The sequence below is a fragment of the Manis pentadactyla genome, chromosome 4, assembly GCF_030020395.1.
Source record: "Manis pentadactyla isolate mManPen7 chromosome 4, mManPen7.hap1, whole genome shotgun sequence".
NCBI classification, from domain to species: Eukaryota; Metazoa; Chordata; class Mammalia; order Pholidota; family Manidae; genus Manis; species Manis pentadactyla.
Window position 1 is genome coordinate 20,882,905 of NC_080022.1, and position 27,717 is coordinate 20,910,621.

Genomic DNA, 27,717 nt, shown 5'->3' on the forward strand with positions numbered 1-27,717 from the left:
TTCTGTGTTTTGTTAGATTCTGTATCTGCCTATTTGGCATCCATTAATCACAGGGCCAAACTAAGGGCCAAAGTTGCTTACATCTTCCCTGGGATTCAGAGCGCATACTCTGAACCATATCCTTTATCTAACTCACATACCAAGTCAACATTTTTCCTGCTCTGAATCAACCTAGGGCCAGATACAAGGGAGATGGTGACAGTCACTATGCCCCAACCCCCACTGTAAATACTCAAGCTACCCAAACCTAAATTGCCTACCCTGCCTCCCTTTGCCTCATCTTGCTTGAGGAAACCCCAACAAAGGCTACGGCCTATGTACTACTGCCCTAGCTCTTTTCTGCCTCTGTCTGACCAAGACTGGTGCTTTCCCCTTGGCCCTGTGTGGCATCCCATGACTGTCATTTCTAGAAGGACTGCAAGTAATATTAAACTTTTCTTTCAGTGGCATTGGCCTCTCTGTGTTGTCACTCAGTCATCTTTATAAATTAAGATTCAGGCACAAATCAATAAGGAAATAATGTACCATGACAATCACCATTTATAGTCAGCAGAAAATTTTTTTCAGTGCTTTAATTTTTCACCTTCCTCTGAAGTAACAATCAGGTTTTGCACATCATATTTAAGAAATTGAATAAAATGGCAAGGAAACAAAGTAGAGCAGAAAAGATGACTAACAAGCAGGTCTGCCTCACAATTCTCATTACTTTAAATAGGTAAGGAGTTACTAACAACAATATCCACTTCAACAATATGTCAACACATACACTTCTTTTGAAACTAAGACTAGATCTCTGTCTTTAATCACAAAAACTCAGTAACATGATTTTCCTTGATACATTTAATATCTCTAATTCAGCTACTACAGTTCTTATAGTGTACATCCTAGATACTACTGAGCATGATTTTTAATTCTACCATTTCCCTTTACCATTACTATTATTAATGTCCCACCAGGGATAGGGGATGACAATGTAAATGTTTTCAAAAGGTCATTTTACCAATTGCTTATGTCTTCCTAGTTTTTATACTTACCTTAAGTAAGAGGGTAAAAAGAATAATGGCAAAGTAATTACCAATAAGCATTCCTCAACACAAAGAAAAATACTAAAAACACAGCACTTCATTATTAAAATGGAAGCTGATCTCCATCCTTCTGGATGTAAAGAATACAGCTAGAACATGAAAAACATATCCTATTTGTTTTCAAATTCAAATTCTTATAGGTCAGATTTTTCATAAAGAAAGGTAAACATGTACAACTCTATATTCTCTTAGTATGAAATACAAGATGGCTCATTCAGGATAGCAAACTGAATCAGTATTTATTAACTTCACAAAAGAAACTCAAGACAAAAGGAAAAAATCTTTTAACATAAAGGTACCTTAAAAGAATGACTACTGTTTTCCTTTTTTAAATGCTAAGAGCCAAAAAACACAAACAAAAAGAAGCCATGGCAAGGCAATAAATCCATATCACTTGGGGACATTTACAATCAATCAATCAATTAAAAATATCTAAAAGAAATTAAGTATTCCACCTAGTCTCTGGGGTCTTCTCTGTTTTTAAGAATTAGCTAGTGGTCAACTTATACTTTCCTCAACTACTACTTTTTAAAAAATTAAGTCAGGGAAATTTAGGTAAAGATAAAACTAAATTTTTTGACAGAAATAGTATACTGCTTGGTAAATAGATATTGTCTTTTATTTTTTCTTTAAACTGTAAGAATAGTCATTTTTTTTAATGACATTTCCAAACACTTATTTTGTAATGCTAAATTTTCTAAGTAGACCTTTAAGACTGAATTTTCTTAGCATTAGGTTAGCAAAATATGAATTTAAGAACATATAACATTGTTTTCTTAAAAGGAAAGTATTAAGTATTATTTTTATTTCTAATTTGTAATCTGTAGAATAACTGAATAACATTTAAAATCTCTTAAGATCAGCTTTTCTACAAGCAACTTTAAATTGTTAAAGGAAATACTTACTGGTTGCTCTGGTAAATCTTGCTCTTCTTCCATGAGGACCAATATTTCTTTACAATGCTTAAGTGACTGAATGCAAGACTCTTAGCAGTCTTCAGTCTGTTTAAAAAAGAGGGGAGAATTCAACGCTTTACGTACTCTTAAAGCATTATCATTGAGGTCATCAGAAAATAATTTTTTAATATTGCTATCCCAAGCTTTCTATGTGAGTTCCAATCTCAAAATCTCAAACTTGCACGTGGCTTTTTCAAAACTGACATGCTGCCCCAAGTCAAGACAGGTATACACAACTTTTATAATACCTTGCAAAAGCCAACACGTGGAACCACTTCTGCTGTACTTAAAATATGGTTACTATAGTGCCTAATGTATTAATCATTTTATGACAGCCACGTGCAGATAACTAAAACAATTCTTTTTGGATTAGAGTTACATTTAAACATTATAAAACCTAGCCTAGCAAGTCAATAAGTTATGATAACATCTAACCTGCTCAAACGTGGAACGTTTACATAAACTGTTAACACAGGCACACAGAATCACTTTAAATAGAACAAACTGGAATATTAAATACTTTCACAATCATCTGTACATATCTAATCAATTTAAAGGAAAAATGTAATTCTTCTTGATCTATTTTATTAATGCAAATAAGTAAAGTCAAACATTAAATGTCAGAATTAAGGAAAAATAATCATGTAAAGCTAGGACCCAATTTTATTCTGAAATAACAAGTTCCACTAAATAAACTGCATCATAAATTATTTAAGCAAAATCTTTACCTTCTCAGAAGCTGCTCTTCCTGTCCTGATTTTCAAATTAGAAAAATAAAATAGGATGCTAGGTCCCACATTTACTGGTAAGAACACTTCACCGTGCCCTGCTGGCAAGAGAGACAGACATTAGAAAACCACAATATAAAAATGAAAAACCAGATTTCTACTTAACAAAAATGAAACTGTCACTTCTCTGAAACAGATGTGATTGCTCATTATCCTTTTAATTAAAGTCATACCTGTTTTCACTTTCTCTACTAACCATGGTAACCTACATTAACAGATAAAGCTAAAGTACAGAATCTTCTTGTAGAAGTAATGAAAATAGGTAAAAACAAAACAAAACATGAAAAGGGGAATTAAAAACTTCAGTTGTACCTCCCCTCTACTTCTCTTGCTCTATCTTGGTGCAATACAACACACTATTTTAGAGTCACACTCCAGAATGGGATAAGGAGAGAAAACATGTGCAACGGATACAATTAGATGCAAAACCGTCTAACCCTAATACAGCTTTACTTCCTGCCCTGATCTAAAATGTCAGAAGAAAAAAAAGTTTAAAGGTCAGCGCACTTATGTGTAGCTCATACACAGAGCCTCAAAAGCTAAGTTCTCATACTACTACATGACGTAGATAACTAGTGCTGCAGAATTAGAGAGCACAAGAACTAAAGCTAGCGGGAGCTTTTGTCCCTAATTTTGTTTTGTTCTATGCAAAAAAGCATTATCGATGTGACGTGAAACTGGTTTACAATTGTGAAAGCTGAAGCATTTTTATATTTTACCAGCTTATATCTATCTCGGTTTTAAACTGAAGTATCTCTTTACTTCAAAGCATTTTAATAATGTCCCAATGTATATAATGTACCTGATTTCACCTGACATAAAAAAGCAAAATAGGGCCAAATCATTAGGGAAATATAATGCCTTTAATACCCCATTGTAGAATTTTTGTGTGATCAGCTCTCACCTGAACAAAAAGTGATAATATTCAATGTTTTACTTAATTGAAGGTCTTAACTGTAGTAACTGCACCTCTAATAGGTAGATTCTTGGCAAGGGAGAGGGAAGAGGATGCTTCTCATGGGAGAAGAATTATAAAATCTATCAATGGGCAAGAGGAAGGTAAATTGTTTTTTAAAAAAGATATTCAATAATATGTGCTTTAATTTTGTTTTTAAACACAAGAACCAACCGATTTAAAAAATATGAGCAACGTTAAAGACTACAGATTTTTTTTTATTGATCAAAAATGATCATGGGTAAAGGAGCCATGGACATACAATGGGGAAACAACAGCCTCTTCAACAGCTGGTGCTGGCAAAACTGGACAGCTACATGTAAGAGAATGAAACTGGATCACTGTCTAACCCCATACACGAAAGTAAATTCTAAATGGATCAAAGACCTGAATGTAAGTCATGAAATCATAAAACTCTTAGAAAAAAACATAGGCAAAAATCTCTTAGACATAAACATGAGTGACCTCTTCTTGAACATATCTCCCCGGGCAAGGGAAACAAAAGCAACAATGAACAAGTGGGACTATATCAAGCTGAAAAGCTTCTGTACAGCAAAGGACACCATCAATAGAACAAAAAGGTATCCTACAGTATGGGAGAATATATTCATAAATAACAGACCTGATAAAGGGTTGACATCCAAAATATACAAAGAGCTCACGCACCTCAACAAACAAAAACCAAATAATCCAATTAAAAAATGGGTAGAGGAGATGAACAGACAGTTCTCCAAAGAAATTCAGATGGCCAACAGACACATGAAAAGATGCTCCACATCGCTAGTCATCAGAGAAATGCAAATTAAAACCACAATAAGATATCACCTCACACCAGTAAGGATGGCTACCATCCAAAAGACAAACAACAAATGTTGGCGAGGTTGTGGAGAAAGGGAAACCCTCCTACACTGCTGGTGGGAATGTAAATTAGTTCAACCATTGTGGAAAGCAGTATGGAGGTTCTTCAAAAATCTCAAAATAGAAATAGCATTTGACCCAGGAATTCCACTTCTAGAAATTTACCCTAAGAATGCAGCAGCCCAGTTTGAAAAAGACATATGTACCCCTATGTTTATCGCAGCACTATTTACAATAGCCAAGAAATGGAAGCAACCTAAGTGTCCATCAGTAGATGAATGGATAAAGAAGATGTGGTGCATATACACAATGGAATATTATTCAGCCATAAGAAGAAAACAAATCCTACCATTTGCAACAACATAGATGGAGCTAGAGGGTATTATGCTCAGTGAAATAAACCAGGTGGAGAAAGATAAGTACCAAATGATTTCACTCATATGTGGAGTATAAGAACAAAGAAAAAACTGAAGGAACAAAACAGCTGCAGAATCCCAGAACCCAAGAATGGACTAACAGTTACCAAAAGGAAAGGGACTGGGGAGGATGGGAGGGAAGGGAGGGATAAGGAGGGGGGAAAGAAAGGGACATTATGATTAGTATGTATAATGTGTGTGGTGGCATGGGGAGGGCTGTGCAACACAGAGAAGACAAGTAGTGATTCTACAGCATCTTACTACACTGATGGACAGTGACTGTAATGGGGTTTGTCGGGGGACTTGGTGATGGAGGGAGTCTAGTAAACATAATGGTCCTCATGTAATTGTAGATTAATGATACCAAAAAAAAATGATCATGGATTTTAATAGGTAAGAAATACTACTCTTAGTAGTGAGAAAATAAATTCTCAAGCCATATAAAACTGTTGAAATCTTCAATTCTGTATTTTAGATATGGTAATATTAAAATATTTTATAATGGAAAGGGTAAAAATTTCTATTTTCCTTGAGATAAATTCTATGTTACCTTGCAAGAAAACATTTAAGGGAAAAATTGGAAGACATGCTTTTCTAACTCTCCTCTCTTTTTTTTTGCAAAAAAGTACCCTTTGTTGTTTCCATCTTAAAAACTATCTTTATTTTCTCAGCTTTTCAATTTAAGAGATTAAAAGGGGTATGGATAATCTCTGTATTTAGAAAAAAAACTTTAAAAATCAAGTAATTTGTCAATGACCATCCATAATTTTGGTCATTTTTAAAACAAAAAAATCTATTTATACAGAAGCACATGATTTATTACAGAATTTTCTAGGATTCTACTATCAATGTGTGATATGTATGAAGTTTGCAAACTTACATTCTGGTACATTTGTATATAAAATATATTAATAGTGACTATAAATTATGTAATTCCATCACTCATGCAACTAAGCTACTATTTTCTATCAATACAGTATTCTTCTATCCTTCCAATAATTTGCAGTTTGAAGGACCTGAACTACAAGAATGCAAGTATTTATCGCGTTCCTAGCATTTATCAATGTGCTAAAACTTCTATTACTATCTCACACCATGCTTAGAATCTAAAGTCACATTTACTGGGAATCAGATGCAAGTGTTAAAGTGTAACACAAAAACAGTGCTCTAGTACTTTAGAAAAAAGTGCAGAATTACAATACAAATCTTAGAATTCTCATTTGCATGTATTAGTTTTAGAGTTTAATCTAATTGCTTTTTAACCATTAGTGTAACCTGACATTATTCTACATTCAAGATTCATCTTTTAAAATATCCAGTAATACAACAGCTTGACAGAGAAGTAGAAAGTGGGTTCTTAATATGATTTAAATGAATATAATTAAAACATAAGTCACACAACAGATAGAATTACAAACCACGCTCTGAGTTAATCTTTTGTTTTAAGTACCTTTAAGGCATTTGAATAGTAATGTCTTCTCATACTTTTCTAGTTTCAGTTCTTACTATTAGTTTCTAAATACATTTATCCCCTTTTTGGGTGAGAGTTTATCAGTATTCTACACGCCTTTATAGGCAGAAATCTGAGAAAATACACAATTGAGAACAGAAATACTATTTCCTTAGACTTTATATTTTCACACCTGCAAATACTGACAATGAAAAACTAGGAACTTGGGTGTGATTCAAAAAGATTACACAATTTGAAATACTGTGATCTCACATGCTCATAAATAAAAAGCAGGATTCTTCTGTAATATGGCAGTCATATTTTTATTTTTAATCCTTAGAAATTAAAAGACAAATAATTTAGTAAAAAATATTTTATTTCAAAATTCTAATTATAAATGCCACAAGCAAGAGCTTAGATTATTTCAATGTGTTATTAGGGCTCTCAAGAAAAGGAAATGAAATAAAAATATTTTTATATACATATGTATATGTATGTATCACACATATGTATTTTAAAGCACACAATAAAGTTCTGATTGTTTTCAATAAAAACAAGTATACATCACTCTTAATTACACATCAGAAGAAGCATCTAAATAAAACAAAACAGTCTGATTATAGGTCCTAGAAGGGGAACTTGTATATGGCTAAGTGTGTACAGAGATATTCAAGGGTTAACTGAATATCTTTAACTAAGTAGGAAACAGGTGGTTCATAAACTTGATCATTGACTACACTGTATTTTAAAGTCTATTTACTGTCTCTTCCAAAGCCTTATATATAGTTTCAAAGCACACCAAAGAAAAGGCTATAAAAGTTTCCCCAGAGAAAATTAACGGCATCCTTCTCCAAACTAAATATAACTCAGCAATAAGTCATAAACAATAGGAGCCTTGAGGAGTATCAAAAAAGTGTTATGTCCTCACTTAAGATTTTATTAATATGTGGATTCCCTCAGGATTTAAAAGAAGTATGTAATTAGGAAATGTTTACCATTGTATTCTCACATGTAATTATGTATGTGCCTTGAAGCATGAAAACAAAAAGCAAAATACCCTCTCCTAATGACTTTAAGATGATTGCTTCAAGTATTATTATTCAACAATAACTGATCTATTCTAAAGGCGATCTATAAATGAATTCAGAAACAAAGTGTCCTAACACCAAAAGTACTAAACAGAAAGCCTAAAGAAATCTCTTCAAAATAAATTCTAATTTACAAGCTAGAAGGCCTTACAAGACAAAATCAAAAAGATATCAGGAAAAATGGTTTCAAAACGTAAAAAACCACTTCGGTGGTCTCTTACAGAACAGTGCTAATTAGCAGAAGTGTTGATGGGGATGATTCTAAGTAATTTGGGCATCGTGTATATAGAACATACACTGTAGGTTTCAAATAAGAAGTAAACAAAGATTTATTCTAATACCTACAAATTTCTCACTGAAAATTAGGCAAAAGTAACAATGAATTCTTGGAGGAGAGGAGAATAACACAGGCAATTAAGGAGGCGCTTCCCTACACCAGTCTTTAAAACCAACTATAGTGGAAGGATAAGAGAGCTATCATTTACCCAGCGTATATAATACACTAGGTATTTTTACATATGTTGTCTTACCTAATTTTATTTCCACAACTACTCTAAGACACAAGGGGTATCATCCTCATACTATGCACAGGGCAACTTGGATTCAGAAATTTAAACAATTCATTTGCCTGAGAATAACAGTAATAAATGCTTCAGGTTAAAGTAGAAATATACCAAATAAAGAGAGTAAGAGGATGATGGTGATGGTTGTACAACATTGTGAATGTACTTAATGCTGCTGAACGGTATACTTGACAATGGTTAAAACAGCTAACTCTGTTATGTATATTTACCACAATAAAAAGATACAAAAACACCCATAAGACTAGGAATGCCAAAACAATGATCAAATCTAAAAAGTGCTTGTAAGTGGAAAAAAATCAATACTTAAAAAACATTCTCAGAAAAACCGAAACTGTGGAGAAAAACATATCTACACCATACACTATGATTAGTCCTAACTGTATGAATAACGAAGCATTCAAGAAATTTTGGAGAAAACGGAATAACATATTTATCTCATCTCTGGAGAAGATAAAATTTTGAAAAGAAAGCATAAACAACAAATTGACAGACTATTATGTAAAATATATTATGTAAAATGTATTTTTATGGAATAAGAAATAACAAATCTAAAAGGACATAATAAATGGAAGTAATATCTGCAGTAATTATGATACATAAAGTTTAATGTCTACAATATAGATGCAACGAATTCAACATTGACGGGTCATCTGTTACATGGCAAACAATGAATAACATAAATAACCCATCAGAGGATACAGACAGTTTAAGTAACCACGAAGATCAAATCAGCACTTGGGAAAAAAGATTCTCACTACTAACTGAATAAATTTTAATTTTTTTAAGAAAATAATTCATACCTATTCAACTAATAAAACTAAACCTAAACAATAAAACCTAAGGTCATTTGGACTATAAGAAGATAAGGAATGTTCAGGCAGAGCTATAAAATCGCACGCATCTACAGACTGTCCTCCAGTTAAAATATAAAAGAGGTCATAAAATTTCTCATTGCCTGAATAACTTTTCTTATTTTTCCCCCCAAAATTAAAGAGGCATAAAAAACTAACTCTATAAAAAAAAAAAGTTTGTTCACAGAAATGGAAAATTAGAAAGTAACATGTGAGAATGGTTTATATATGCTGTAATTCTACTACTGAACATTCTGTATTAAAAGGTAGACTGTAACCTTTCAATACAAGTTCATTTAAAAGGTGAAAAAATACAAGAAGATATGTCAAAGAAATAATCAATCTTCCCTTGTTTTCTTCCGTCTGCTACTTCTATAGCTTTTCTTCTTCCTTCCTGATTACAACCCTTGAGTAGAATTCGTGCCTTATATCGAAATTACCGAGTATGATAATTCTTCCAAGTGGCAAAGATACCTCAAGACAAATGCTGGGCATAAAAGCCACAGGGCATAAATCTGCAAAGAAGTAAAAAGCTAACCTTTTCAAACAATATTGCTTCTCTCTCACTTACCAACTTTACATTTCCCTGTATGGCCTGGAAAGATGACTGGTTAGCCAGAGACGGGTAAGATTCCTCAAGGGAGGAACAACCTAAGACAGGCACAGTCGCAGGGGGACCATCAGGTGAGAAATTGGGGATCAACAGAGGTGAGGCTTAGAACCTCACCCCACCTGTTTTGAGAGAAATCTTCTGCATCCGTGGATGTTTTGTTGCCCTTGTCTAGCTTGGATTAATAGTCTATAGGCACACACCTGATCATCTACATTTCCCCTCTTACAGCACTAAATTATGTTTTCTACCTTTATCTTGCATCTACCTACCACTTCAGCATTTTATTTAAAAAAAAAAGTAATAATAATAATAATAAGGGAGAAATGTGGGATTCATATATAAATCAAGTATAATAATCAAACGAATATTCATATTTGACCTGATTGTTTATAGTTCATAATGCATGATCAAAACCGAAAGTTTCTGTGATGACTGCGCTTGTACTGTTCACCATGTAAGAACTTATTCACTAGGTAAGAATTTGTTCACCATGTAAGAACTTGTTCGTTATGTTTCAGAAGATTGGAGACTGTTGAGAATTAGGCTTGGGGTTGATTAATGATTGTGCATTGAGTCCCCTATATAGAATTTTACTGTTGTTAACAACCATTTGATCAATAAATATGAGAGATGCCCTCTCAAAAAAAAAAAAGGTGAAAAAACATGATTTTACATTAATTAATAGCATAATGTTAATAACTTAGATTAATTGATAAGAGTCAGAAGCAGATACAAAGGGATATGATGTTGGATGTTTTAAGGTTTGTGTATTAAAATGTTTATATACATTATTTAAAAAATGCACCTACAAAATTGTTCCTTAAGACATTAGCTAAAATTGGACATAAATTCTCCATTCTTGCCCCACCCTTTTTTGTAGGAAAATTTTTCAATTTTGAGAGAAAAGCAATTTAAATTGCAGCAATCCTCCCTTATCCCCAAATCTTTTTCTTTTTTTTGGTATCATTAATCTACAATTACATGAGGAACATCATGTTTACTAGACTCCCCCCATCACCAAGTCCCCCCCACATACCCCATTACAGTTACTGTCCATCAGCGTAGTAAGATGCTACAGAATCACTACTTGTCTTCTCTGCATTGTACAACCCTCCCCATGCCGCCCCCCTACATTATGTCTGCTAATAGTAATGTTCCTTATTTCCTCCCTTATCCCTCCCTTCCCACCTATCCTCCCCAGTTCCTTTCCCTTAGGTAACGGTTAGTCCATTCTTGGGTTCTATGAGTCTGCTGTTTTGTTCCTTCAGTTTTTTTCTTTGTTCTTATACTCCACAGATGAGGGACATCATTTGATACTTGTCTTTCTCTGCCTGGCTTATTTCACTAAGCATAATACCCTCTAGCTCCCTCCATGGTGTTGCAAATGGTAGGATTTGTTTTCTTCTTATGGCTGAATAATATTCCATTGTGTATATGTACCACCTCTTCTTTATCCATTCAGCTACTGATGGACACTTAGGTTGCTTCCATTTCTCGGCTATTGTAAACATTGGGGTGCATATGTCTTTTTGAAACTGCGCTGCTGCATTCTTAGGGTAAATTCCTAGAAGTGGAATTCTTGGATCAAATGGTATTCCTATTTTTAGTTTTTTAAAGAACCTCCATAGTGCTTTCCACAATGGTTGAACTAATTTACATTCCCACCAGCTGTGTAGGAGGGTTCGCCTTTCTCCACAACCTCGCCAACATTTGTTGTTTGCCTTTTGGATGGTGGCCATCCTAACTGGTGTGAGGTGATATCTCATTGTGGTTTTAATTTGCATTTCTCTGATGATTAGTGATGTGGAGCATCTTTTCATGTGTCTGTTGGCCATCTGAATTTCTTCTTTGGAGAACTGTCTGTTCAGCTCCTCTGCCCATTTTTTAATTGGATTATTTGGTTTTTGTTTGTTGAGGTGCGTGAGCTCTTTGTATATTTTGGATGTCAACCCTTTATCAGATATGTCATTTATGAATATATTCTCCGATACTGTAGGATACCTCTTTGTTCTATTGATGGTGTCCTTTGCTGTACAGAAGCTTTTCAGCTTGATATAGTCCCACTTGTTCATTGTTGCTTTTGTTTGCCTTGCCCGGGGAGATATGTTCATGAAGAGGTCGCTCATGTTTATGTCTAAGAGATTTTTGCCTATGCTTTTTTCCAAGAGTTTTATGATTTCATGACTTACACTCAGGTCTTTGATCCATTTAGAATTTACTTTTGTGTATGGGGTTAGACAATGATCCAGTTTCATTCTCTTTCATGTAGCTGTCCATCCCCAAATCTTAATGACATGCAGGACAACATACACACAGAAAGATTCATTTAATTTTTCATTCTGTTATCTCTTTCATAAGAAGTTAGACCCTACACATAAACTCCAGGGTTGGTTCATTTTATGGTTCTGAGTAAGCGCTGAAGTTCCAACAGTTAAAGCATTTGGTATCAGAAGACATTCATATTTGGTTTTACCCTTCTGGACAGAAATTACTATATGAATGCAAGAAAATACAAAATATAAGATGCACAAGGAACACAGAGTATTATGTAATTATTAGAGAGAAACTTTGTTTTAGGGTTGAGTAAACTAAAACCAGAGGTGAAGGCATTGCCTCATGAAGACTAACTGTAACAGAAACAATATTGTAACCCCAGACTGAACTTCCTTGTCTGAATTTTGCCCTTCATGTAGAATACTGAGCACATGATTCTCTTTTAAAAATACATTCCTAATATTGCCTTAGGCTATTTATTCCTTTTCCTTAATTAAATCTTTAACTATTCTATTACTTAGATTTCATGGTATAATAGCATGCTTTTAAGTTTCAAGTGTTTTAAGTTTATAAATTCAAACTTCTTTTTCAGTGTGTTAACTCACACTTTAAAGACCTCCTAAAAATCCTAAAATGAGAACCTTTTTTATGCTTTTAAACTTCTTGTACGGTGTAGCAAAAATACTATTTGATTTATCTTTACAACCATGTCTTTAATTTACAATGTGCAGATTTTGATCTACTGTTAATGAAACAGGTCATTTAATTACAAGGTGTATAAAAAAATTCTTACACCACTTCTAGTCAGAGACAAGCACCATGGTTTTAGAAAAATAAAATATCTCCCAACCACTAACACCTCAAAGTTATTAGTGAAAGAGTTTTCTGCTTCATTATTACTTAAAAATTAAGAATTCAAAATTATTCCTCTGACCTCAAGACTACAGTTGTGTACTGACTTGTTATGATTTCAAATCTATGTTTTCAAAGCTTGTTTTGGACAAAGCTGTCTGTAGTTTCAACTTCTTCTGAATAACCTGTTTCAATTAAGCTGTTTTGAAGTTGGATATTAGGACTTTCTTACCAAACTGCTGCATCTGGAGGGAAGAGACCACTACATCACAGACACAACCATAAGGGCAGTGGTGTCCATCCCGTGACAGACTTTTAAGTTTTTAAGACCAAGAAACTTGACCAGAAACTCAACAGTGTTTGGTCTGGGCAAGCCTATTCTCTCCTGATCTAAACAGCTCTCCAAAGATCTTGAGACACTTGCTCCTTCCCTGGCCAAGCTACTCTTGGTGAGCAGTGGTGTTAAAACATGAAGTAGTCTCAGGAAAAGGGGTATCTGCTCCTGCCTTGATGAGGCCACTCCTCATATGCAACAGTTCCTGGAGTAATAGCCTTCAGAGCAGCCCACCTTGCCTGCCAGCACTGGTACCACTGCTTACTAAGAGTGCGGGCAGTGAGGGACTGAAGCCAGCAGTTTATATCCTAAATTTGGACTTTACTTCTTTCATCTCTCCATTATATGGAACAACAGTGTAATTCATCTATTATTGGTTTGAAGTATGTTATTTCTTTATTGCTTAAGAGATATTATCCTGTATGCTGTTGGCCTGTAAAATATTATAAATTGTAATTCCTGCAGTGAGCCATATTAAATAAATTATTGGTAAAGACAATCAGTCTGAGAGTGTAACTTGCCCTGAACAAACAACTACTAATTTTTCTTTGTTTCTAAGATTCCTGGGGAATCTTGAGCCTAAATTCTACAATGGCAGAGACCATCTTCTACATTTTAGTATCTGATAGCACACAGAGGACATTTAATAAACATTTGTTCAATTAAGCACAATTTCTAGGCTCTTGATTCCTTGATTTACTTAAAACCAGTTCATTAAGTACCTTCAATATATTTAGGGGCACAAAAAATTCAAATCTTCACTTTTCCCATTTTTCACAAGGGCTGCCTAAATCAGAACTTTAATTCTTTACAAAGTTTTGTTAGTTAATTTGAGGAGCATCATTTTGAAGTTGTGTTAACTGAAAAGTTCCCTTCAAATAAAAGCAAGGAACAATATACTTTAAATAAAATTATAATAGCACATCCATAACAAGGGATGATGGCAAGGTACTACTACTTTAGAGGTTAGAAGCCCTTCGATTTCTCTCTTAATATAGGCTAATGTTTTAAGAGAAAAAAAAGGGAGAATGGAAAGAAAGAGGAGGGTGTAGGGAAAGAGGGAGAGAGGCCGGAGAAGGGGGAGGGAGGGAAAGGGAGAGAAAGAGACAGAGGATTTTAGGACTTCCCCAAATACAGACATAGACAGCTATCATGAAATACACTGGTGAAAGGTGGGTCTGCATCCTAATTCCCAGAACCAGTGAATGCTACCTTATTTGGAAAGTCTTCATAGCTAAAACCAACGATTTTGAGGTGGGATTATCCTGGATTACCTGGCAAAGCCATAGATGCTGTCTCAAGTGTCTTTACAAATGTGAAGATGAAAAAAGGCAATCTCATTTGAAATGGAGTCAGTAAACTGTGAAAGAGGAGCTCTTATGTCCTATCAACTTGTCCTCCACTGCAGACCCCAACAGGAAGAAGCCTACTTTACTACCCAGTGGGAGAAAGGTGGTTTTCTCTTTGTTTAGCAACATCTTAGCCAATGAGAAACTGCCACAACTCAGCCAATGAAAAACCATCACCTAATCATCAGGGAATTGCAAATCAAAATCACAATGAGATATCACCTCACACCCCTTAGAATGATCAGTATCCAAAAGACAAGAAATAACAAGTGTTGCTGAGGATGTGGAAAAAAGGGAACCCTCCTACACTGCTGATGGGAATGTAAATTGGTATAGCCACTGTGGAAAGCAGTATGGAGGTGCCTCAAAAAAACTAAAAATAGAAATACCAAAGGACCAAGTAACTTCACTTCAAGGAATTAACCTGAGAAAACAAAATCCCTGATTTGAAAAGATATATGCACCTCTATGTTTATTGCTGCATTATTTACAGTAGGCAAGATATGGAAGCAACCTAAGTGTCTGCCAACAGATGAACGTATAAAGATGTGGTACATATATACAATGGAATACTATTTAGCCATTCTGAAGAAAGAAATCCTGCCATTTGTGACAACATGGATGGACCTAGAGGGTATTATGCTAAGTGAAATTACCACATGGAGAAAGATAAATATTGTATGATTTCACTTACTTGTGGAATATATGAACAAAACAGCAGTAGACTCACAGACACTGAGAAGTGACTAGTGGTTACCATGGGAGAGGGGCTAGAGTGGGTGGGTAGAGGAGAATGAGGGGGATAAAGGGGCACAAAAATTTTCAATCATACTATAAGTTGTTCGCGGGGATAGCAGTACAGCATGGAAAATATAGCCAATGATTCTGTAACATCTTCCTGTTGACAAGATAGTAACTATACTAGTTGGGATGAGGATTTAATAATACTGGTAACTGGTGAATCTGGAACCAACATAAGATTGTATCTCAATGACACTTTAATTTAAAAAAATGAAAAAAAATAATTAGTAAAGGAATGAAACATAAAATATACACAACAAAGAAAAAAATACTGTTTTCAGGGAGCAACAGACTCAAATTTTTAGAGGAGAGAAAATAAACAGAGTATTGATATCTGAGTCATACACATACTCATTATTTCAAAAAATATTTTATGTACTAGGTATTATTCTAGGCACTGGAGAAAAAGCACTGTGCAAAAAGAGTCTGCTTTCAATGCATTTATATTCTAATTAGAAGGAAGAACAATTAACAAGTGTATTATTATTCAAGCAATGGTAGTAAAATAAAATAGGGCAAAGAAATAGAGAAACTAATTCCTTATAGAGTTTAGATACTCTGTCATATGTAGCCACTGAAGCCTCTGCTGTTAGTTTAATGGTCAGCTAATGATTAGACAGATTTCCTAAGATGCCTGGGACCAATAAATCTGCCAGTCTATACTGGCACACCTTTAACACTCAGCCAGTCAATTTCATAACCCCATTTTAGTCCTTGCTACCTGCGTGCACAGAGCCTCAAAAAGAACCAGGATTGAGAGCTTAGGACCTTCTCACATCTTTTCTAAACATGCACACATCCATACACATATACCCAGCCTTCTAGATTCCCAGAAATATATCAGAGCTTTACAAATCCTCTTAATGTTCTTCTTATTCCCCAGCTTTTCCTCTTAAGCTTTTTGGTTAGCCTGTTGTTTGGCCACTGTTACCACCACAGGCAGATAAAATGTTCAATAATTGCCTCTAATTGTCTTCAGTGAACATTCTGAGAGGGAGAAAGGCTTGTTTGTACAGGGTGAGCTCAAAGTCAGATCAAATAAAGACAGTCCTGCAAATGAGGCCTTTCAAGGAACCACCAAACAGGTCAAAAAATGACAATTCTCTAGGAACAGGGCTTTAAAGGGGTTCCAATCTTGTTCTGCCCCTTCCTGTGGCTTCCAAGCTGCAGTTTCCATCATTTTGGAGGCTGCTGGTTTTCAAGGATACTGTGGAACTGGAGAGAGGGAAATGGAAACAGGCAAGTTAAAATGCTACAAAGTTCACTGTTTTTGCTGCGATTTCAGCTATTTTTTAAAAATAAATGCCTTCAGATTGCTGCAAGTCTACGATTAATTTTCAGAGTTCTGAAAAAGCTGATTCTATTTTTTTTGCCAGTGTTCTCACTGCTTTACAGAGGAAAAAATTTTTAGAGGTTCTTACTCTGCCAATATTGTTGACATCCTGTGTTTGAATCTTTGCTCAATCTTTATACTTACTAATTGCTATTAAGCCCATTTTTCAATTTTTAAAATTTCAGTGTTTACATTTGTTATTTCCTTTATCTCCTCTGAGATTACTTAAAATGGTTATCTTTAAGATCTTCAGTTTACACTATTCACTACTTCCTTTAGTTTTGGTTGTTCTGGGTACCTCTCTTTCATAGTATTAATTTTTCTCTAATAACTGATGAATCTATGTTATTAGTTTACATTTGTATTTGAAGTTTCAACTAAACAGTTTTTCCTCAGAATGGATGAGAATCTTTGTTCATTTGTTCTTATATGCAAGTTCTAGTTACATACATTCACTTCTAGAAACTATGAAAGAAGGGTGAAATATGTAATTGGGTAGTGTCTGTAGGTAACTTGCTTTCTGGATATGAATTCCTGTGTCTTCAGAGCATCATATAAATTATCAGGGCTACATTTGGTCTCATGCCAGGACTCTCACTTTGGAAAGCAGCTATCATAGCTTTACCCTGGGGAGAAACATTGGAGTTAGCTACTCATTTTGCTTTTCGCTTCTGGCCTAATGGTCTATAGTTGCTTCAAGCTGTTCCTGATTCTTTCCCTAACCTCAAAATTCATACATTCATTTATAAAATATTTATTGAGTGTCTACTCTGTGCCAGGCATCAGCTTAGATACTGGGAATTCAGTGATGAACACAAACTCCCCAGCCTCAAAAAACATATATTCTAATTGGATGATAAACTAATAAATAAGGTAATATAGTGTCACAAAGTAGTAAGTACTATGGAAAAATAAACAAACAGTAACTACAAGGGAGCTATTTCAGATAGGGTGATAATTACTCTAAGGTTTCAGCAGAGATCTGAATAATGAAAAGGAGGAGAGACCTATAAGAATATGCGAAGACGTGAAGGAGGGCTTTCAGAGGGTAGCAAGTATAAAGAAACTGAAAGAGTAACATCTCGGCATGTTTGAGAAATAGCAAAAAGGCCAATGTTACCAAGTGAATGTGTGGTGGGAAACGAGGCCTGAGAAGTCAAGGGTCAGATCACAGTCTCGTAACACACAGGTTAGAGTTTAGGAAAGCAATGAGTGCTTCAAGTAAAAGAATGACATGATTTGATTTATACACACTTAATGCCATGGTGAGAACAGACCCTCCCCAGGCAGATTGTTCAATGTGTTTGGAAAATATTTCTCTGGGCTTTATCCAGGAGACAAATACTAGATGCTCAACATCAAGAGCAAGAGCCAGGAAACTGATGAATGCTCCTGGCACCCTTTAATTCTTCCCATTTGTTTACTTGGAATCTGATATATTTCTCAAACTTCCACACTGAATTTCAGTTGTGACTTCTTCTCCTAGTTTATAGATCCAATCTCATTGTTCCCTGCTCTTTCAGAAATTCACCAATGTCTCATCAGCTGATGGCAACCTCCTTCACTTACTACCTTTTAAAAAACATCTAACATATCCAACATATCAACTCAGTAGTTTGTACTCGAGTCTTGCTGAAGTAGACACAAATATCCAGCGGACCTACACTCAGCTGACCTTCCGTAAAGCTTTCTCTGGAGTGACCCTAAGAGACATTTAACTCTCACAATTCAGCCACCAGCACAAATCACATTTCTGTGGCCAAAAAAAATTGCAACCAACTACATCTTCCCTGCAGGAAGTACTGTGAACAGGACAAAAGCCATCACCATGCAGGTCAACTCCTTCCATAAATAAACAGTCCAGCCAACTGACTGTGGTAAAGTTGGTGAATTCTTTTGGCTACTTTATTTGGGAGGCATGACTGACCAGCATATCATGGTATTGTCAGCTGTAGGAATATTTATAGTAACTTTACACTTAACAGAATACTATCAGAACCTAGTGAGAAATAATTATTTTTTTTAATGCATTTAGGCTGTACCAAATTTTTAACAGGAAAAATATTTTATCAGGAATAGATTCTTTAAGAATTGGTTTTATACCTAACAAAGGAAGTGAAAGACCAATACCCTGAAAACTATAAGACACTCTTAAGAGAAACTAAAGAGGTCGCTAACAAATGGAAACTCATCCCATGCTCCTGGCTAGGAAGAATTAATATTGTCAAAATGGCCATCCTGCCCAAAACAATATACAGATTCGATGCAATCCCTATCAAATTACCAACAGCATTCTTCAATGAACTGAAACAAATAGTTTAAAAATTCATATGGAAACACCAAAGACCCCGAATAGCTAAAGCAATCCTGAGAAGGAAGAATAAAGTGGGGGGGATCTCGCTCCCCAACTTCAAGCTCTACTACAAAGCCACAGCAATCAAGACAATTTGGTACTAGCACAAGAACAGAGCCACAGGCCAAAGGAACAGAACAGAGACTCCAAACATTAACCCAAACATATATGGTCAACTAATATTCGATAAAGGAGCAATAGACATACAATGGGGAAATGACAGTCTCTTCAACAGATGGTGCTGGCAAAACTGGACAGCTACATGTAAGAGAATGAAACTGGACCATTGTCTAACCCCATACACAAAAGTAAATTCTAAATGGATCAAAGACTTGAACGTAAGTCATGAAACCATAAAACTCTTCGAAAAAAACATAGGCAAAAATCTCTTAGACATAAACATGAGTGACCTCTTCTTGAACATATCTCCCCGGGCAAGGCAAACAAAAGCAACAATGAACAAGTGGGACTATATCAAGCTGAAAAGCTTCTGTACAGCAAAGGACACCATCAATAGAACAAAAAGGTATCCTACAGTATGGGAGAATATATTCATAAACGACAGATCCGATAAAGGGTTGACATCCAAAATATATAAAGAGCTCACACACCTCAACAAACAAAAAGCAAATAATCCAATTAAAAAATGGGCAGAGGAGCTGAATAGACAGTTCTCTAAAGAAGAAATTCAGATGGCCAACAGACACATGAAAAGATGCTCCACATCGCTTGTCATCAGAGAAATGCAAATTAAAACCACAATGAGATATCACCTCACACCAGTAAGGATGGCTACCATCCAAAAGACAAACAACAACCAATGTTGGCGAGGTTGTGAAGAAAGGGGAACCCTCCTACACTGCTGGTGGGAATGTAAATTAGTTCAACCATTGTGGAAAGCAGTATGGAGGTTCCTCAGAATGCTCAAAATAGATATACCATTTGATCCAGGAATTCCACTTCTAGGAATTTACCCTAAGAATGCAGCACTCCAGTTTGAAAAAGACAGATGCACCCCTATGTTTATCGCTGCACTATTTACAATAGCCAAGATATGAAAGCAACCTAAATGTCCATCAGTAGATGAATGGATAAAGAAGATGTGGTACATATACACAATGGAATATTACTCAGCTATAAGAAAAAAACAGATCCTACCATTTGCAACAACATGGATGGAGGTAGAGGGTATTATGCTCAGTGAAAGAAGCCAGGCGGAGAAAGACAAGTACCAAATGATTTCACTCATCTGTGGAGTATAAGAACAAAGGAAAACTGAAGGAACAAAACAGCAGCAGAATCACAGAACCCTAGAATGGACTAACAGTTACCAAAGGGAAAGGGACTAGGGAGGATGGGTGGGGAGGGATAAGGGGGAAAAAGAAAGGGGGCATTACGATTAGCATGTATAGTGTGGGGGGGCACGGGGAGGGCTGTGCAACACAGAGAAGACAAGTAGTGATTTTACAGCATCTTACTACGTTGATGGACAGTGACTGTGAAAGGGTATGTGGGGGGGACTTGGTGAAGGGGGGAGCCTAGTAAACATAATGTCCTTCATGTAATTGTAGATTAATGATACCAAAATAAAAATAAAATAAATAAAAATAAAAATAAAAAAAGAATTGGTTTTATATTTCTAATTTAGTTCTTGAAAAGTCACACTTAGAAGTTGTCTATAAGACAATCTTTAATAAAAACTAACACAAACATTTCCCTACAAGCATCCAATAACATAGGGAGATGTGCTCCACAGGAAAAATTCTAAAACCACAGTAAAAAGTATAGAGGAGGAATGAGTTAATCAAATTAGACGTGTCAAAGTGAAACTTAATAATAATCCAACAGTTTCTCTGCTACATTCCTTCCAATTTTCCTTGGACCATTCCTCAGCTTTTACTAATTTGTCAATCATAAAGCATAAGAATTTCTCTAAGTGTGCAGATCCAGACTCCATAGAACTCACAGCCTCCAAAACTTTATCTTCATCCTTCTTAAATCTGTAAAGTTAACGTTTTTAAGAGAATCACAGTGTTTTCTGTAGGTGCTATGGCTGACACATGGTATACTCCAACATGAGTATTCTATAAATGTGTTGTTTCCAGTTGTGTAGGAAAATTTGTACATTTTTTGAGTCAAAATTCTAAATATCATTCTTTATATCTGTATATCACACCTACATATCAGTTAGCTCTCCAGTATTCAGATAAAACTTACTTTACACCATACTAAAAGAACCAAGTCTTTTGAAATTCATGTCTTTGGCTTTTGGAAGAACAATTAAAACATAGGTTCAGTTCTTTCATTAATGTTTTATTTCTCCACATGCATTTATTCTTTCAAAAATCCATCAGCCAAAAACTATCACCCATAATGTCAGTGCTGTCATTTCAGCAGAGTGAAGAGTAGTTAAGTGAGTTTTAGAACTTGTTTATTTTACCCTTTTCAACATAATTCATCCTTATAAGAGGCAGTTTTGCCATACTTCAAGTATTAACTCTGGAGTCAAACTACTTAGGTTCAAATCCCAGCTCTGACACTGATGAGTGGTGTGGGATCTTAGACTTGTTATTTAACTTTTCTGGGCCTCAGTTAGTTCACCTATAAAATAGGAATAATGATAATAGTGTCTTTCTCCGAAGCTTGCCATAAGGTTTAAATGAGTTACCGTCTGTAAAGCTTTTAGAATAGTACCTGGGACATAGGAATAAGCATGATGTAACTGTTTGTTCAAGACAAATAAATAAGTATCTTAGTCTTAAGAGAGACTCAGGAAAGAAATTTGGTCAAGTAAAAATCAATTTATTAACTAGTTCCTCTTAGTTTTTCAAAGGGAAAAATATTAAAATTACTCAGGGTATGGGGAAGGCATACATATAGCACAGAGAACACAAGTAGTGACTATAGCATCTTACTATGCTGATGGACAATGCTGGTAATGGGGTATGTGGTGGGGACTTGATAATGGGGGGAATCTAGTAACCACAGTGTTGCTCATGTGATTATATATTAATGGTACCAAAGTTAAAAAAAAATATTCAGGGTAAGGTCCAAATAAGAAGAGATTCCTATGAGAAATTAAATAAGTTGGGTCCATAGCCCTCATACCCTCTGTCACTTGCCTTTGATTCCAAGTACCCTACACAAAAACTTTCCCTACAAGTCTTCAAGGAAAGCTACTGTCAAGTTCCTGGTCAATGAAACACTGAATGTCAATCACATCCTGTTGCTTAGCAAATATGCAGAACTCATCATGGTCACAAATACTTGCAGGAGAACAACTGTGAGTTCTGAGTTATTAATAAATAATATTTATGGATTTTTTATGGTTCAGACACTGTTCTAAGAACTTCAAATATATCAACACATTTAATCCTTTCAGTAAGTCTTTGAGATAGATACTATTTATTATTATTGCCATTTTTCAGATGAGAAAACTAAAGCACAGAGAGCAACTTGCCCAAGATTATATACCTAGAAAGTCACTAATCAGAAATTTAAGCCCAGATAGCTTAGCTTCAAAGCCTGAGTTCTCAAACCACAGCTACGTGCCTTAATATGGAACATCAGAGATAGGACTGATGATTTTAAAAAGCTGACCAAGCTAAAAATATATGCTATGCTATGTTATGCTATGCTATACTATGCTAGAGTCACCAGTAGACAGAATTCACAAGCCAAGGGTTAATGTGAAGATAATGAGAAGGTAAGTTTTCTTCTTTACTCTTTTTCATTCTCATTCTTCTCCCAGACCTCCCAAGTAAATATGACTTAATACAAGTGAAATGCTTTAAATAGGGCCTAGCACATAGTAAGTGCTCATTAAGTGTTAAGGGGTAGTGCTTAAAATAGTAGAATATGCCTGCTGACCCTGCCCCACTCCAATGACTCAAATATGCTAGGACTGTTGATACATCTACCACATTTTCTCCTTTGTGGATTACAGGAAAAGTCGGGAAAATAAATAAATGCAGTCCACTGTAACACACCCTAATGACTCTTCAATCGTGTTATGTTCACCTGACTATATACACAGGAGAAAACCACTATACTTCTGAGTTCTCTTTTCTTGGTTTACAAAGACTGGACTAGGGCCAGAAGAAAGCAGAATAAAGCAGCTTTGTAACCTTTTGACTAGTTGCCAAGAGCAGAAGAAAAATTTGTGAAAAGCAACTTAATTGTCCTAAACTTTTACTGTTACATGGAAACAAGCAAAGGATTCTAATAATAGATGCTCTGCGTGAGAGGTGCGTTTTCTTTTTTTTCTTGAAGTATCACTGATATACAATCTTATATTAGTTTCAAGTATACAACACAGCGGTTTAACAGGCACCCATATTATTGAATCCTCACCCCCACTAGTGCAGTTTCTAACTGTCAACATAGGAAGATGTTACAGAATCACTGACTATATTCTCCATGCTGTACTACTATCTCTATGACCAACTTATATTGTGATTGAGAATTTTTCTGCCCCCTCACCCTCCCCATTCATCCACCCTAACCCCTTCCCCTATGGTAACCACTAGTCACTTCTCAGTGTCTCTGAGTGTACTGTTCTGTTCATTCTGTTTTGTCTTGTTTTTATATTGAGAGGTGCATTTTCAACCTCATGGCTCTATACTACTGTAATTTTAAAGATGATGCCCAGACACAGTAAAGAACAGATAACAGCAATGTAATCAGGGCAACAGGGCACAATTACTTTGGTAAAAAGCTTAACAGAGTCAAGATAACATTTCAGAGAAAGAAAGAAAAAAACCAGGAAAACCAAACATTTTCAATTCCAAAAAGACAATATTGGAAAAAATCTAGCAGTCACTAGAATTTTTCAGACTGCTGGTACTGGTACAATGCATGTCATATATCAACTTAGAGGAGACCAACAGTTTGTTTTAAATGAAATACAATAAAACAGAATAGAAAATATTACAATGCATCAGTAGTGGTAAAGATAAATATTGTTTCAAATATTAATATATATATGTGTGTGTAAGTACTGGGTAACAATGAAAGATGCATCTTATAGTAGATCATGACCCAAAAAGTTTGAAAGCCATTTTACCAGAAGATAAAAAACTGGGCAGTCAAAAAGGAGGAAACTATCCATTTCAGACTATGTATGAAATAACATTTAGAGTTTTGGTGGTTCTCTATAGTTTTTGTAAAGGCAAGCCTCTGAAAAAAACTGGGTAAGAATCAATAAACAGTTATTCCAAATAAACAATTTCACAGAATGTGAGGTACCAACACTAAACAAATATATACCAACAGGAAATGCATAGAAATGAGATAAAGCAAAGATTTACAGTTCATCTAGCTACTGAATGCCACACCAACATAAGCGATGGCTTATTCTCTTTGCAAAAGCTCTCATTCGCACTCTCAAGAACACTTATTCATCAGTGTTATCTAATCACTGCTTCCTAAAGTATAGCCAAGCAAACCTTAGTGAAAAGGAAAAGGAGATTTGAAAAATTCAGTGAAGTAATGACATACTGATTAGTAGGGTATCTTTTTTTATAAGACATGTATACACTATTTCTTATTCTAAAATGTTCTCTAAATTTTAAATATTAAAAGAATAAATCATACACACATATTTTGGATTATGCTGCTAGCAAAAAGAGTGAGATTATCATATTAATATCATCAATCTAGTAGGAAAAAAATTAACATCATTGCGCTAAATTAAAATTCCCACTTACTTTGAAAAAAAGGGGAAGAACAGGTGAATCTGACCTAAATCTTTTTCAACTACTATGGAAACCAAATAATAAAGTTCAATTCCACCTAAGAGCTAATCATTCTAATTCATTACCATAGTAATAGTGCTGATAGCAACAAACAATTTTCCTAAATTCAGTAATTGCTACATTATTAAATTTCAGTTGAAAGGAAACTATTGAAATTTTAAGAGATAAACTGATTATCAAACCCACATACGAAAGAGTTGTTTTTGAAACAAAAATTAAATGTTTAAATCAAAGAACATTCTAAATACCAACAAGTAAATCACTATAGCAAAGCTTACACTTTTCAGCTCAATAACAATACTTTTCCCACCAAAAAGAAAACAAAAAAAGAGAAGCTACTATGGAAAATCATGTAATTAATTAATGTCTAAATTAATAAGGGAAGTTGATATATAAGAATTAAAACAAGTGATATCCCTAACCAAGTGTCATTTCTTACCAGAAATAACTGTCATTTTTTGTTATCCAGATTCCATTATTCTCAGTTGTTTTCAAAAACACAAAAAAATAATTCATCATATTTGAGTCCTGGACTCTTGCATTAAGCTGGACTTCAACTAATATCAAATCATCTCCTTCCCATAGAGATGCAACAAATTTTTTTTTTAATTTGGGAATAATAAAGGCATAGAAGAATAATATTTATGTTTAATAATATTCTAAATGACTATTCACATTTTTTAATTAAAAAATTAAAAAATTAAATAAAATTAAAAAAAGACACTAATTTAAATATATCGCTCTAAATATGGTAGTCCTAAAGAAATGGATGTACTTAACTTTACACAAATTTCCTAATTTTGGAAAAGAGGCTAGAGGTTAAGTCAGAAATTTCAGTCTTAAGTCTTCTGTTTTATATTTCAGACTTGTCAAATTCATACTGGGGACATTAACACTGCAGAGTTTAAGAGCCTTACAAACACTTATTTAATACTATGCAGATCAAAGAAAGGAAATATATTAACGTCAAGGATAAGAGATTTTAGTAATATACAATGCATTTTATTAAATATACTACTTTTTCTGCAAATATCTAAAAAATAATTAACTTCCATAAGGTATTTTTTTTAAGAGGGAAGAATCTAGTCCTGTTCTGCTTTCTTAATATGTGGTTTTTGCTATCTAAGAATCATAGGTAGTAAAGGGTGTGCAATTTGCCTTAACCTAGCATTAATAAAGAGACCAGGTAACACCTCCCTCTTTAAGGTTTCCAACCAGAAGTGGTATTCTTTTGTTTCAGAGAAAGTGGATTCTTAACCTTAACCTACAAAAGAAGAAATCACCACGGTACAAAAAGGTCACAATCACTGGGAGCCAGAAAGACTAAGTTCAAATCCAGCTCTATGGTTAACTAGCCTTGGTTTCCTCACCTGTAAAATGGAGGTAAGAACAGTACTTACTTCACAGCGTTTTAAGGAGTTAATATATGTAAAACACTTAGAATAGTTCCTGGCACATAGTAAGAGCTATGTAAAGTTTGCTTTTATTTTTACTGTTTTACCATTACAGATTTTTACAGTTCTGTTGTGAAAAACTTTCCCAAATGAAAATCATATAATGAACATGATTTTATATTAAGCTGCGATGCAGACTAATGCAATAACCTTAAACTCAAATAATAATGAGAAATCAGTTTGGAAAACAATAGAAAAATCATAAAATCTAGTTTAAAAAATCATACACCACTGTCACTGGTAAGAAGGGGTACTTTCTCAGGATTAAAGCTTATTTCAATTCTAATTATGTGGTCTTTTTTTTTTTTTTTGCTACAGCCTAGTGATCCAGATTATGTTGTCTATTTTTTTTCACTTGTTATTCCAAAATTTCTGTATAGAATTTTTTTCTTTTTTTTAAATTAAGGTATCATTGATTTACACCATTATGAAGGTTTCAAAGAAAACAATGGTTATTACACTCACCCTTATTATAGAGTTCCCCCCCCATGCCCCATTAAAGCCACTGTCCATCAGTGTAGTAAGATACCAGAGTCCCTATTTGTCATCTCTGAGCTACACTGTCTTCCCCATGACCCCCCACACCATATGCACCAATGATACCCCACAATCCCTTTCTCCCTCCACCCCTCCCTTTTGGTAACCACTAGTCCCTTCTTGGAGTCTGAGTCTGCTGCTACTTTGTTCCTTCAGTTTTGCTTCGTCGTTATACTCCACAAATGAGGAAAATCATTTGGTGTTTGTCTTTCTCTGCCTCACGTATTTCACTGAGCATAATACCCTCTAGCTCCATCCATGTTGAGGTTATGTTGAGTCTTATGGCTTAATTCAGATATGTACAAATAACAGATTCAGAGTTTAAGTGTAAATGTTAGTCCTATACAATGTCAACTAGATAATATGAACAGCCTATATATGTATCATTATAACTGTAGATAAGTATCCAAAGGAAATTTGCTGAAAGAAATGTATTACAAAGATTATGCTAATTGGATGAATAAAAACAAATATAATTACTACAAACATCAACCAAGCTAATAAGTTAAATTGTATGCAACACAATCTGTAGTAAGACGAGATATTAAGCACTGACTGCCTTGGGCTGATCTGTTTAAATTACCTATAATAAATCAGCACTATTTATGCATTTTCTTTACTGATTTAAAATACTACTACATACTTAAAAGAAGAAAACAGTGAAGATAAATTTTATGAAGCCCATATTTCAAATATCTGGTTTTTAATATACTATGAATAACATATACTTCTACATTTAATAATCAGACTTAGATTGATGGGACTAAATAAAAATCAACCTAGGGCTTAGGTTGATGGGACTAAATAAAAATATGAACATGATGACATGGCTGCTGTCCAATGTTTACTATCTTCTCTGCCAAAAAACGTATCAATATGGCAGTTTATAGCTTAAGCCATACAGTCTGTACAAGAACATGTGTCTGTATTTTTACGTTAATCAGCAGACAGAAGAGCCCCCTATTTTCCACTTTACTATAACAACATTTACTCTCTTGGTATAAGCCAGTTAAACGAATGTATGAGAAGG

The 27,717-nt window shown here is 34.7% G+C and overlaps 1 protein-coding gene across 3 annotated transcripts in view; it reads right to left on the reverse strand.

Moving 5' to 3' along the window:
- Positions 1-27,717, reverse strand: part of EYA3 (EYA transcriptional coactivator and phosphatase 3) — a 99,738-nt gene that overhangs the window by 68,714 nt on the left and 3,307 nt on the right. For 2 of the 3 annotated variants that reach the window (XM_036914962.2, XM_036914959.2), the window contains exons 2-3: positions 2,770-2,870; positions 1,991-2,086 (exon numbers count right to left, since the gene is read on the reverse strand). In XM_036914962.2, coding sequence (XP_036770857.1) covers positions 1,991-2,023 — 33 coding nt within the window. In that variant the 5' untranslated portion in view covers positions 2,024-2,086; positions 2,770-2,870. The remainder of the gene's footprint in view (positions 1-1,990; positions 2,087-2,769; positions 2,871-27,717) is intronic. The other variant, XM_036914961.2, reaches the window with a different exon arrangement.